Below are 13,970 nucleotides of genomic sequence, written 5' to 3' on the forward strand. Positions count from 1 at the left end.
CATGGGGGCTTGTGTATTTGTAACTGTTGCCATGTTATTCTGTTCTCTGTTAAAATAAATCTGTCCTTGGAAATATGATTTGAACAAAGGGGTTTAGTGAAACTCCTAAGTTTACAAATTGTTATGATGGTTGTGAAAGTAACTTCCGAGAAGAAACTTGTAATTATGATTGGCTATCTTACTTGAAATCTGTTGTCCTGGTGTTAATGTTGAAATCGGCACTTCATATTTCTAAGCTGTATCAATATTTGAAAGATTTCTCTATCATACTATAAGGCAGCCACTGGCACTCATTTTCCTCCACATACATGATGGGGAAAAAATAAAAGCCTATGACTCTGCTAGATTTCTTATTTTCATAAAAATATCGACAGTCTACGAACTGAACACTTAAGTTTGATTGAAACTCAATAAGTACGTATTTATCTCGTATTATAAGACTAGTGATAGTATTATTAGTTTGCTTAGAACCAATGTAATTATAAACAGCACCCAAACCAGTTCCCAAAGAGCGGCTGGTGGATTTAAACTATTGACATTTTGATTAGCAGCCGAGCTCTTAACCACCATAGACAGCACAGTCAAGATGACTTTGACCAAACTGTAGTGGACATTTGGCTAGACACCAGAGCCAACACTTTGGCTTTTTCCTGACTGGCAGCTGATAAAGTTTGCACAGAATTTCTAAAAAGTCATAGGAGTTGTCTAACTAGCCAGAGACAAGTCCCAAGAGAAAATCAAGACATTGAGCAACCATTTCTAGAAATTGGGTGTGAACTATATCTTCTACTCAGCTTCCAGTATGACCAGGAAGGACTATGGAAAGGTCCCTCACACTGGCTCTGCTCCGCACATTCGAAATTGCAGAAGTTTAGACACAGACTGCTGACAATAATGCAAAGAAACATGGGAATGGCAGACAGTGCAGTTTTTCATATGCCTGAGAGAGAACCTGAAAGAAGAGTGCACTGAAACCCAAGGGAGAAGAGTGTCCCTGTGAACCTTAGTTTTATGTGTCAACTTGGTTAGGTTATAGTATCCAATTATTCAATCAAAAACCTTAAGATGTGGCTGTAAACATATTTTATAAATCTACAGGTCCTTGACTGTAAGTAAGGGAGATTATCCTCAATAAAGTGGGTGGGTGTCATCCAATCAGTTGAAAGGCCTTAACAGAAAAACAAAGGTTTTCCTAAGGAAGAAATTCTGCCTCAAGACTACAGGATCAGCTCCTGTCCAACCGTTCCCAACCTACTGGTCGGTCCTACAGATTTCAGATTTTTCAGCCCCCACAATCGTATAAGACAATTCATTGACAGAAATCTCTTCCTCAAAACAGAAGTATATATGTTCTGTTTCTCTGAAGACACTTGACTGATACAACCACTGAAGAAAAGACTGGAGACTGGAATTGTAACTCTCAGAAAATAAGACCCAGTAGAATGATATCCAAAACAAAATGAAAGCATGCCTAAACTCATATCAGGCTGTGAATATGGCTGAGAAATATGAGTGAAAAGAGGCCTTTAAAACCTGCAAGACAAAGGGAGATCTTTGCAGACAAACACTGAGGAGAGCAAAAGTGGACAGGACCTTCAGCCACCTGAGCTGAATCATGTCTTGGGGTTGCAGATGAGACCTGTGACCTCCAGGAGGGCCTGGGATTTGGCCTCCCCCTCCTGGAGATTTCCTCTGTGGCAGGGATAAAACAGAAGGGGAACTTATTTGCTTTGTTTCTGAAAATTCAGGCACAGTTGTTAATGCTTCAAACTTCTTTTCAGAACAGAAATCTCCTCTTGCTTCTAATGGGGATCAGGTGGTTCATGAACTTGGATGCGAAAACAAAATTTTGTTTTGATTATCCTGTTACTAAAATTTTGTATTTACTTTTGTTATAAACGTAGACAACAAACCACAGTCGTATTTTAGCTCCTGTGACTTTATCACTATTGGAAATAACAAATATTTTCTCATCAAATTACAATTCTTGATGATTTTGTAAAATATAATTTATGCTTATTACTATTTTGAAATTATAGTAGAACCCTTGTTGGATCTTGTTATTTAGTTCAGTAAAAAAGAAGTACAAATATTAATGTCATAATTTTTAAATATTTTGATAGCATATTTCAGCATAATTGGTTTCCTTTTGAAATCTTATGCATTTATCTTTTTTTCTCTACATTTAAAAGTGTTATTCTGAGATGGAGTTCGTTTTCACCAAACTGCCCTAGGGGTCCATAATAGAAAACCTGGTGAGAAGACCCGTGTTCTATGGTCTAGGGAGGGAACCTTAACCGAGCCTACCTTAATTTTTATGCAGAAAGAGTAGAAACATATATATTTTTCTTTAGAATGTTGCAATCTTATGAACTGAGAACAAATATTCCCTAATCTGAATATGAATATTCTCAATATCAGGTAGTTTTACTCCTGTTTGTTAGCCATCAACTTGTTTACAGTGCTCAACAAGCGGAAGGATAGTGACTCACGCACACGCACACACACACTTGAGACATGTTCTGAGAGAGCAAACAAATGAGTATTCAATTGTGTGCTAGCTGACAATGCTCCTTTTAAAGGTGTCAAATTCTGAGATGTAAACCCTGCGGTAGGAGCAGCATGCAATGAGGGTTCCTAGCACACCGTCTTGCTTAGTAAATACTTAAATTTTTTGTAAACGATTCAGGCTGAGATAAGAAAGAAAGTCAGGTCATGTCACCCTCCAACAGCTTCCAATTTCCTGCAGACTAACAGCCAACCCTTTGCAGGGGCCTACATTGCCGGAGGCCATCTCCCCGGCTTCCCCCTCTTACCGATCTCCTAACCCTCTCTCCAGTCCGCACTGGCCTGCGCACTTCTGGAACATCCCAAGCTGCTTCCACCTCCTAGCTTTTGTCCTGGCGATTTCCTCTGTACACAGCACTCTTCCCCTGATACCCGCTTTTCTCTCCCGTTCACCTTCAGTGCTGGGCTTTCCTCTCTCTTTTGCCTGTTTTATTTTTCCTCCAAAGCTTATAACCGTTATTTTACTTATTTAGTGCTTTATCTGTCTCTGCCTGGGCCAGCTAATCTTCTTGAGGGCGGGGATCGTGTTAGTTTTATTTACGGTTGTATACCATCATCTTGAATCAATGAAATCAATAGATGAACGCATGTACGTATGCGTGAATGGAGAGGTCATATGGGGCAGAGGATGCCGGGCTTGCCTCCCACCGCCATTTTCCAGCAGGCAGAGACAGACTGCGGAAGGAGAGTACAGATTCTGAGGCGCGTGCAGGAGAAGTGGTCGCCGGCGAACCGACGCGCCGCATGCCTAAGCTAGCCGGAAAAAAAGCAGCTTTCAACCTAAGTGCCAACACTGCAGGAAAAACGGTGCCACCGCCTGGTTTCTGATGAAGAGATGCCCGCCGCCTTTCTCGTTTATGACCAGGGCCAGTGGCGCAATGGATAACGCGTCTGACTACGGATCAGAAGATTCCAGGTTCGACTCCTGGCTGGCTCGGTCTAGGTAGTTCATTTTTCTCCTCCCCCCACCCCTCCTTGAGCCCACATGAGTTTAACAGAGTAAGAAAACCCGTGCAAGGCAAAGTTTGCCTGGAAGGCTCCAGAAGGCAGAAGGCGCGGCTTTTGACCATAACTGGCACTACCATTTCTTTGCAGGACAAATTCCGTATCCGACCATACGATGGCGCTGCCCAAAGCGCACCTTATCCATCTTCCCCGATCTCGCCTGTCTATACCGGCTGAAGGATGAGTTTGAAGTAACTTTAATGCAAAAGGGAAGAGATTTAGACTTTGAGAAGATTCGATCTATCAATCTCACTGATTTCTCTGGTTTGAGAGGCCAGCACAGAAACGCATGCGTATAACATGACGCATATTGACAAGGACGACCAATGGAAGCGGGCGGAGTCAAAGTCAGAACATTAGCTTCGGAAGGGCTGTGTTCGAGAAGTTTCCGTAGTGTAGTGGTTATCACGTTCGCCTCACACGCGAAAGGTCCCCGGTTCGAAACCGGGCGGAAACATATTTTTCTTCTTTTCCTCCTTTGTGGAGCTAACACTTTTAAAAAGTTTTTTTTTTTTCCCCCCCAAATATCACACTTTCACACTCGTATCATCCGCGGGAGAAAGATGTGGCAGTCCGCTTCCGTAAAGATCACAGCCTTGGAACCCCTGTAGGGCAGTTCTGCTCTGTCCTACAGGGTCGCTACGAGTCAGAATCAATTCGATGGCAACACGTTTGGTTTGGTTTTTTGGTTTCCGGGCCTGGGACGCGCGGCAGGCCGCTCGCAGCCCCGGAAGCGCATCCTCGCCTTCTCTCGCCTTCCTGTCCGCGGCTGTGCGGGGCTCCGCGCGTCTCCAGCGTCTCGCAGTCTGCGCCCGCCCTGCCCGAGCCGAGGGCACCCGCGCGCCCAGCGCTGCTGCTTGGATCCCGCATCCATCGGCGGCCGCGATACTTGGGTAAGCGCCTCACGAGTCAGGGGACTTAGTGTGCTCCTCTAGAAAACGGAGAGGGTGTCCCCGCGATCTGCAAATACCTGGGACCCTCCTGCGATATGGCCCTGGTCACGACAGCGCCGCCTTGCTATTTGGTTTCCAAAGTAACTGCTCTCTCCTGGGCTCCAAGTGTGAATCCCTGGAAAAGGAAGACTCTGGCAGGTGGGGTCGCACAGGCTGCAGGCCTGACAGGGGTGTCCCCACGGGACCTCTAGGGTGAAAGGCATAAAAAAGAGAAGCGAGGAGAAGATTTGAAAGTATTGGGTCTGCAAGACTGTGGCCTGGAAGAGGTCGCAGCGGGCGGGTTGGTCTGGCTTGGCCTGGGCTCTCCCTGCCTTCCTACCGTACAGGGCATCACCTTCAGGAAACTCCCATCGAGGAGACACCCCAGGGCTGAATCTCCTTCCACTTTAACCTTATGCTCTCCCCGTCAAAAAGAAGAATGGGTCCCAAAGTTAAGAAATGGACTAACTGTGAATTTTGCATTTTGGCTTGCAGCTTGAGAAAAGTCAGTGGCAACACCTGTTTAAAATCAGGACTTGTGCCCTGGGTTTGGCCTTTGACCTCTGACACTTTGATCTCTGACCTCTGTCTGACACTGTTCTTTATTAATGTTAATTGAATCAATGAAACCCTTTTGTGGGAAAAAAATCTTGCCACTCCACCTGACAGCCTCAGGTATATCCTCAGGATTTACTTGTTAGGTGTATTATTGTTACAGGTATTGTTATTATTATTTCTAAGGGTTAGCCAGGCCTACCCTCTGAGATCACATTTTCCAGGTACCCTCTAATGAGTGATATGAATGATGGTTTTATGACCTTAGGAAAAGAAAGTGCAATCCTTACCTAATGAGCTGGGGTATTTTGCTTTGTTTAAACAGGCTGCATGTATAGGCATTTCTTTTCTTAGCCCTGTTACTCCTGTACTTAAATACCTCCTCTGATAAAGACTCAAACTTTTATCATTTTGCGGTTCTCTTGTTAGCAGGATAATAAGCTTGGGCGTGTACTCAGTAGCAATTTGTCTAAGATCCTTCTTTTAAGATCGCCTGCATTCCCCCCAGAAATACAAGTGAGTTAATGTGCTGCCCTGAAAGGGGGTAGAAGGTCCCAGGGGCCCAGGAGGTGACAGGGTTTTGACCTGCCCATCTTTCTCTGATGCCAGTGGGTAAGAGTGCTTCAGCTGGGAAGCTGAGCATGCCCTAAGTCAGTCAGTTGCAGATGGGTGACAGTTTGTCTGGGAGCCTGTGGCTCACTCCTCTTCCAAACAGGTGCATTCTGGAAGGATGCAGCAGCAGCCCTACCTTTTTGACTCCCTGCCCTTTCTCACAGTCTCCTACCACCCCTTCCCCTCAACCGCCCACACTTAACCCGCAGGTAGGGTTATACTTCCTTTGGAAGGTGGAGAACAAATAGGGCCCCGGAGAGTGATTGACACCATGTGACCCCTTGCTCCTGTAGCACACTGCACCTTGTATACAATCTTTTATTTACTTTTTTTTTTTTTTTTAAGTTATAGCCTTTATTCTCTCTTAATTAAGCTCAGCATTACTCATCTTCCAAGGCACTATCTCACCATAAGTGAAAGGCAGAGAGAAAGAGCGTGGCCTTCTGACTCTGCCATAGGATAGAAACCAGAATCCAAGTTAGAGCTACCACCCAGAAACTCAGTTCAGTAACAGTCAAGGGAGCAGGAGGGTACTAAAATGTGCCCTACACGTGTGTTTGTTGGGAGTGAGGTGGGAGGTGAGTACTGAATGAGATGGAAGTTGGTCCGTGGATGCCTGGAACAGACTATGACAGAGACAAAATCATGGAAAAAAGATTCTGAGAGCTAGGTGAGACCTCAAGGTTAATCTAATTCCAGATGTGTCTCAGGTCACTAAGGCCGTTGCCCTGTTCCCTATTTCCAAGGACAGAGATTTGTGTATTATTTACATTATTGATACAGTTTGGGAAATTCCCAGGAGTTCATCCCACAGATGAACTCACACCCACATCTCATCTTACTCAGTGGTAGCATTTTTTTTGCAGAAGAAAACTTGTATTTGCTCTTTTTTTTTTTTTTTTTTTACTATTTGTCTTCTTTTAAAAAGCTATTTTTTTCTGGTTAATTTAAGCTTAATGGGTCTTTTTCTAATGAAAAATTTCAAGTCTTCGTAGTTAACCAAGGTATTCTAAGAAAGGGATAGAGCAGATATTACCTCTCCCTTGCAGCTGCTGAAGGAGAGATACCCTTCTGCATATAAAATAAGTAATCTTGTTAAATAAGGAGTTAAATTGCAAACTTTTAACAAGAATTTCAGCCCAGTTCTATGCAATGTGAAGATGTGTGATTAAAACTTTCACTAACTTGTTCTGTTCTCTGTTAGTATAATTTTGTCCTTGGAAGTGTTATTTTAACAAAGGGGAATTGTTAGATTCCTAAAACTTTAAAAATTGTTCCTATGTCTTGGGAAAATAACCTCAGTATCTGTCTTGATAATTTCTTGCCCTGGTGATACCATTGAAATTCATATCTTCGTATCCCCAAAAGTTATAAAATTACTTGTAAGATTTCTTTCACATGCATGATAGAATATTCTTAAGTATATGATACTTCTCTATTTTATAATTTAACAGATAATTTATTTTAAGTTAACATCACTGTGTGGTGAAAGCTCCCTCTTTCCCCAACCCTCCTCAGCCTTCATGGAAATGACCTTTTATCCCTCTGGCCCTTTTTCATTATTTGTGTTCTCTGTCTCCTACATTTGTAAGGTCTCTGGACAGTCAGTCACTGGGTCTCCTGATCAGCCTTCTGAAGTGAGTTCCAAGGAACTAATTCATATTTGTATACTCAGATACAGCATCCAGCCAGCCAGTGATCTGTTTTCCATAAATTTATCTTTATTGTCACTGGCTATGTTTCGGCCTTTGACATGTGGCGATCATGGCACCTCAGCTTGGGATGGACTGTAGGTGATCTATTTGAAGAAGACTGAACCCAGGAAACAGACTGTGTGAGCATTCCCACACCAGGAGATGGGCTGAGAAACACAGTTTTGGAATAAGATGGAAGGAGAATGGTATGGAGTGTCCATTCTGTAGGGAAGTGTGTCCTAGGACAAAAACTCACCTTTCAATTCCCTCTCTCATTCTCTAGCAATAAAAAGGCCTCTAAGAATATATGCAAAATATTTAGGATGACCTTATCATTTATTATCCAAGCTGAGACACCTTAGAGAGTGAAAGGAGGCACTGTTAATATAATGCTAGGACAACAGGTGTAAAAAAGTCATCCCAGTATTAGAACAAGTGATTTCCATATCCTATAATGTCTCAACATTGGTTCCTTCGTTTTAAGAACAGCTCTCTCTCTCTCCCATTCCTTTTCTGAGTCCACTATTACCCTATTCAAAGTTGCCTTACTTGATTTCTGGCATCCTTCTCAAATATTTTCTTCAAAAATTCTTTTCGCTTATTTTACCTGAATTTGGATTTTTTAAAAAAACTCTTGTTCTCTTAAGAATTGTTGAAACATTTCTTTAGTGGTGTATTTGAGAGAGAGAAAAAGGGGAACAGAAATTAGGTGTAAATTTATATCTAGGGGAAGATGTCTTTGGGATAGAGTGAGTCAGGTCTAGCTGGACCAGTAGAACTGTAGTGTGCCTCAGTGGCAACAGGGAGATCAGTGGCACCATTACTTTCTGGCCCCTCAGTAATTCAGTCTCCCTGAGAAGGGGGCAAGGGAGGAGCACAGTGAGGGAAGAGAAGAGTGTACCTTTATTTCACATTAGGTTTTCAGTAAAGAGCTGTTCAACATAAAAACACAACTGTTTCTCTTCTTAATTTTAATCACTGTTCCCAGAGTACCTTACAAGATACCAGGGGAAATAATGACTGATAAGGCACACTCAAGAACTAACTTTAGTTCTTTCTTCCTCTTTATACTGAATTTCATGTCTATCTCTATTCCAAAAGAAAGAAGGAAAAATGCAAAATTTCCAGAAATTCTAGTCATGACGAAAAAAATGACAAGAATAGATAATGTGATGTTTTAGTACCATTTACCCAGGGTCACTTTGTTAGCCAAGCAACATACAAATGAATGAAATCTAAGTTTGCTCAAGTATGACTATGCTTTCCAGTATATCTAGATAGTGAGGTCCAGCAAAACAAAAACAAAAAACTTGCACAACAATTTAGGATAAGAAAAAAAAAAAAAAAACAACTGTAGAGTGAGGGTTACAAAATTTCCTAGGTAACATTTTCAAGGGTAGGGCAGAACGGGTGAGTAGCTAGTCTTGGCTGAAAGTTGTAAAGAAGTTATGTCATGCCCATGAATGCCAGCCATAGGTACAGGTCCTAATTACCCAAACTCAAAAAGTAAGTCACTTTCTCTTCCTGCCTGTGTGGCCCTAAGTCTGTGCTCTTGGCTACCTAGTATTCTTTTTGTTACCCCCTCACCTTTTTAGTAGTTTTTATTATCTATTGAGCAGACACATACAGTTTTTCCATGTAAGATACAGAGAATAATGTTGCAACAGCCACGCCCACTCCTCTGCCCAGTTCAAGAACACCACTTCCTCCCCTTACCTTGGGACTAACCTCCCTGCCCTTCCCAATCATGTCCCTTTCCCAGCCTCCTCAGAGGTGACCACTATCCTGGTTTTTATATTGCTTTTCTTTAGTTTTACTACTTGCTTGTAGCCAAAATAACATGTCATTTGGTTTTACACATCATATAAATGGATCTATACTGTATACATTCTTCTGTGACTTGCTTTTTTTTAAAAAAACTTTATTTATTGTTGTTGTTGAGAATATACACAGCAAAACATACACCAATTCAGCAGTTTCTACACGTACAGTTCAGTGACATTGATTATATTCTTCAAGTTGGGCAACCATTCTCACCTTCCTTTTCTGGGTTGTTCCTCCTCCATTAATATAAACTCACTACCCCCTAAGGTTCCTGTCTCATCTTTCAAGTTGCTGTTCTAAGTTTGATCCCATATAGATAGTCCTTAGAAGACCATAATGCTCAAGGCAGACGTTTTTTACTAGTTAAGGTAAACTATTTTTTTGGTTTTAAGAAGACTTCAGGGGATGTTTTTGGTTTGAGGTTTAAAGATTATCTCAGGGCAATAATTTCAGAGCTTCATCTAGCCTCCATGGCTCCAGAAAGTCTGGAGTCCATGAGAATTTGAATTCTGTTCTGCATTTTCCCCATTTTGATCAAAGATTCTTCTATAGAATCTTTGATCAAAATGTTCAGTAATGGTAACCAGACACCATCTAGTTCTTCTGGTCTCATGGCAGAGGAGGTATGCAACTTATTTTGTTCAAAATTATATTCTTGATATTTTTACATGTTTTTGCATGCAGCTATGAATTATTCATTTTTACTGCAGAATAGTATTCCCTTATATAGACACTACCACAATTTATTTATCCATTCTACTGAAGGGCATTTGGGTAGTTTCCAGTTTTTTAAAATTACAAATAGTGTTGCTATAAACATTCTTGTAGGGGTCTTCTGTGCACACCTCCAAGAATCCCTCTAGGTAAACACCTACAAGTAAAATTGCTTTAGGTAACACCACATTGTTTTCTTTTAAAAAAATTTTTTTTAATTGTATTTTAGATGGCTTACAGAACAAATAGATTCTCATTAAACAGTACACGTATTGTTTTCTTACAATGGTTAACAACCCCACGACATGTCAACACTGTCCCTTCTCAACCTTGGGTTCCCTGTTACCAGCATTCCTGTCCCTTCCTGCCTACTGTTGTGCCCCATTAGTCTCATTTTGTTTTATGGGGCTGTCTAATCTTTGGCTGAATGGTGAACCTCGGGAGTGACTTCATTACTGAGCTAAAAGGGTGTCTGGGGGCCATACTCTCGGGGTTTCTCCCATCTCTGTCAGACCAGTAAGTCTGGTCTTTTTTTTGTGAGTTAGAATTTTGTTCTACATTTTTCTCCAGTTCTGTCTGGGACCCTCTATTGTGATCCTGGTCAGAGCAGTCAGTGGTAGTAGCTGGGCACCATCTAGTTGTACTAGACTCAGTCTGGTGGAGGCCGTGGTAGTTGTGGCCCATTAATCCTTTGGAATAATCTTTCCCTTGTATCTTGTTTTCTTTATTCTCCCTTGCTCCCGAAGGGGTGAGACCAGTGCAGTATCTTAGATGGCTGCTCACAGGCTTTTAAGACCCCAGATGCTACTCACTAAGGTAGAATGTAGAACACTCTTTATAAACTGTGCTATGCCAGTTGAGCTAGATGTTCCCCGAGACCATGGTCCCCACAGCCCGCTGCCCACCAATTCAGTCCCTCAGGAAGTTTGGATGTGTCTGTGGAGCTTCCATGACCTTTCCTTGTACAAGTTGTGCTGGCTTAACCAGTGTACCACATTGTTTTCTAAAGTGAATACACTAATTTTATACACACACACGTACACACAAATAGTGTATTTCATTGCTATTTTGATTTCTCCACAGCAGCTGAGCCCTTGATATTGTCGGACCACTTAGTTTTTACCAATTTAGTGGCTATGAAATGTTATCTCCTGTGGTTTTAATATTCATTTCCCATATTACTCATCAGGTTGAGCATATTTTCATGTGCTTATTCACCATTCATGCTACTTCTAAGAAGTGCTCGTTAATGCTTTTGTCCACTGTTGTAAAAATTTTATTTTGTCCTTTCCTCATGGATCTGTAGGAGTTCTTTATATATTCTGGGTTCCAATCCTTCGTCAGTTACATGTGTTACAGATATCTTTGCCCTGTTTGCATCTTATCCTTTTACTTTTTTATCATTTCTTTTTGATAAACACAAGTTATTAATTTTAATATAGTCAAATAGTTAAATTTTTTCCTTTGTTGTTTACATTTGTGTGTCTTATTAAAGAAACCTTTCCCGGAACAGTGTGAGGGAGGCAGAAGTGCCCCCTGGACTAGCAAATCCACCTGTCAAATACTGCTGCCATCATGCCCAAGCGAAAGGCCAAAGGGGATGCTAAAGGTGACAAAGCGAAGGTGAAGGATGAGCCACAGAGGAGATCAGCACGGCTGTCTGCTAAACCTGCCCCTCCAAAACCAGAGCCCAGGCCTAAAAAAGCCCCTACGAAGAAGGGAGAGAAACTTCCCAAGGGGAGAAAGGGAAAAGCAGATGCTGGTAAACATGGAACCAACCCTGCAAAAAACAGAGATGCCTCTACAGTCCAGGCACAGAAAGCGGAAGGCACTGGAGATACAAAGTGAAGTATACATTTTTGATAGCTCTGTAGTTCTAATGACTGCTGTTTGAAATACTTTTTTTTTTTTTTAAATCAAGTTTTGTAAAAATGTAGAATTTTGGTTTAGTTTTTTTTTTTTTTTTAAGTTATATTATTAGCATACAGAATGCTTCATTGTTGTCTCTTGTGGAAAGGGCAAATACCACTAATAGAATGTGTCTCAGAAGCTGGATTGAAATGGAAGAAAATAGGATTTTCTGTCCTGGGTTTTGAGGATTGCTCTTGGTCATCATGAGGGATTCCCTCACATCTGCACATCAGGCCACTTTGACACAGAAACCTTGTGTGGTTGTTGGGGGCAGGGGCAAAACTTCACATCCTCTTCTCCTTCCCTGATGCCATCATCATAGACTTGACTTCCTCAAACAAGAGTCTTGATGTGGCCCTGGCACCCCTAAAATTAACAGTGTCAGGTCACAATACTCAGGCAATACAGACTTTCTGGTGATGACATCAAGATGGTGTTGCTCGGAAGATCCACAGTTCCTGTTTTTAGTTTGTGAATCCTCCCATTGAGAATTCTGCACTTTTAGTTCATTTCTTCCACGTCAGAGTTGGCCTGTGAAGAGCTCTTAAACTACATGCCTCTTGTGACATGTTCACCCCCCTGAAAACTCTTCCTGTTCAGAGCAGCAAAAAAAGGACTTTGTTGACTTTTACGGTGACTTTTTCCAGAGGGGAATTTGGGAGTTTAAAATGTTATTGATTGTCACCCATGTCCTGGTGGGAGTAACATGATTGTTTTTGAAAAGTATTTTATAAAGCTGAATACAGATTGCTTGGGAGGGGAAATCATCTCCTATCTGAAGCCAGAAAGATATTCTCCTGTACTGCCTTGTAAAGTTTTGTAGTATTGATTTTCACATTTGCCTTTTGTCTGCTCTGATTTTTGTGAAAAATATGAGGTAGAAGTCCAATTTAATATTTTTTCCATATGAGTAAGTAGTTGTCTCGGCTCCATTTACTGAAAAGTTCATCCTTTCCCAACTGATCTATGACATTAGCTGTCTCATAGATCAAGTTTCTGAGTATGTGTGTGTATGTGTGAGTCTGTTGTTTGGCTCTATTCTGACATACTGGTATTTATCTAGCCTTGTGCCAGCACTATACTATCCTGATTATTACACTTTTTAAAAAAGATTTTAATATTAGAGTACAAATCCCACCTCCACCCTCAACATCACCATCAAATTTTTCCTTCTCGGGAGTGTCTTGGCTGCTGTTAGCCATCTGCTCTTCCAAGTTCTATATCAAACAACAAAACAAACTTGTTGGGATTTTGATTGAATTTCTATTGAATTTATAGATTAATTTGGGGATCCATGTCATCTTTACAATATTGAGTCTTCTAATCCATGACCATGGTATAGCTTTCCATTTATTTAGGCCTTTTAAATGTCTTTCAATAAAATTTTATAATTTTCTTCATAAATGTCTTCTTTTGTTAATATTTCCTAGGGACTTTATATTTTTTGATCCTATTTTGTATGGTATGTTTTTAGTTACTACCTTTTTTTTTTTTTTTTTTTACTATTATTGATTTTTACACCCAGCAATCTTGCTAAACCTTCATTAATTCTTATATTTGTATATTCTTTTGGGTTTTCTACATAGACAACTGTCTTAAAGCTAAGTTCTCTAGAGAAGCAAAACTAGTCAAGTGTGTATGTATATATATATATAGAGAGAGAGAGAGATTTATATTAAGGAAACGGCTCGCACGGTTGTAGAGCTAGAAAGTCACAAGTCTGTGGGTCAGGCATCAGACTGGAGGCTTCTCCTGACTCATGTAGCTGCAGTGGCTGACGAACTAAGATCAGCAGATCACGCTGCAGGCTGTGAGGCTGACAAATGCAAGATCAGCATGCAATACGGCAAGCCGCTGGCTCAACTCCCAAGAACTGGAGGTCAGACGATGAGAAGTCGGATCCAGAATGAGTAAAAGCCAGCGAGCTCTGCCAGAAAGTCCATATATATTGGATGCAGGCCACACCCCCAAGGAAACTCTCTTTCAACTGATTGGCTTCTTATAGCGGATCTCATCATGGAGATGATTACACTGTATCAGATCTCATCGTGGAGGTGATTACATCATTATATAACTGCCAAACCATGGACAATCATGGCCTAGCCAAGTTGACACACAACCTTAACCATCACAACAACCATATCTTCGGTATATG

At 41.3% G+C, this 13,970-nt stretch overlaps 1 protein-coding gene and 2 non-coding genes across 3 annotated transcripts; all 3 read left to right on the forward strand.

The window, feature by feature from the left end:
• The first annotated feature begins 3,432 nt into the window (after nucleotides 1-3,432).
• On the forward strand, nucleotides 3,433-3,505 carry TRNAR-ACG (transfer RNA arginine (anticodon ACG)). The gene has a single exon. It is a non-coding gene; the product is annotated as a tRNA-Arg (tRNA).
• Nucleotides 3,506-3,957: 452 nt separating this feature from the next.
• On the forward strand, nucleotides 3,958-4,030 carry TRNAV-CAC (transfer RNA valine (anticodon CAC)). Its single transcript has one exon. It is a non-coding gene; the product is annotated as a tRNA-Val (tRNA).
• Nucleotides 4,031-4,140: 110 nt separating this feature from the next.
• Nucleotides 4,141-13,293, forward strand: HMGN4 (high mobility group nucleosomal binding domain 4). The gene is made up of 2 exons (XM_023738385.1): nucleotides 4,141-4,466; nucleotides 11,400-13,293. Exon 2 carries the CDS (start codon nucleotides 11,480-11,482, stop codon nucleotides 11,750-11,752), a length of 273 nt encoding a protein of 90 aa, XP_023594153.1. The 5' UTR covers nucleotides 4,141-4,466; nucleotides 11,400-11,479; the 3' UTR covers nucleotides 11,753-13,293.
• Nucleotides 13,294-13,970: the final 677 nt, after the last annotated feature.

Source organism: Trichechus manatus, unplaced genomic scaffold (assembly GCF_000243295.1).
Source record: "Trichechus manatus latirostris isolate Lorelei unplaced genomic scaffold, TriManLat1.0 scaffold00115, whole genome shotgun sequence".
NCBI classification, from domain to species: Eukaryota; Metazoa; Chordata; class Mammalia; order Sirenia; family Trichechidae; genus Trichechus; species Trichechus manatus.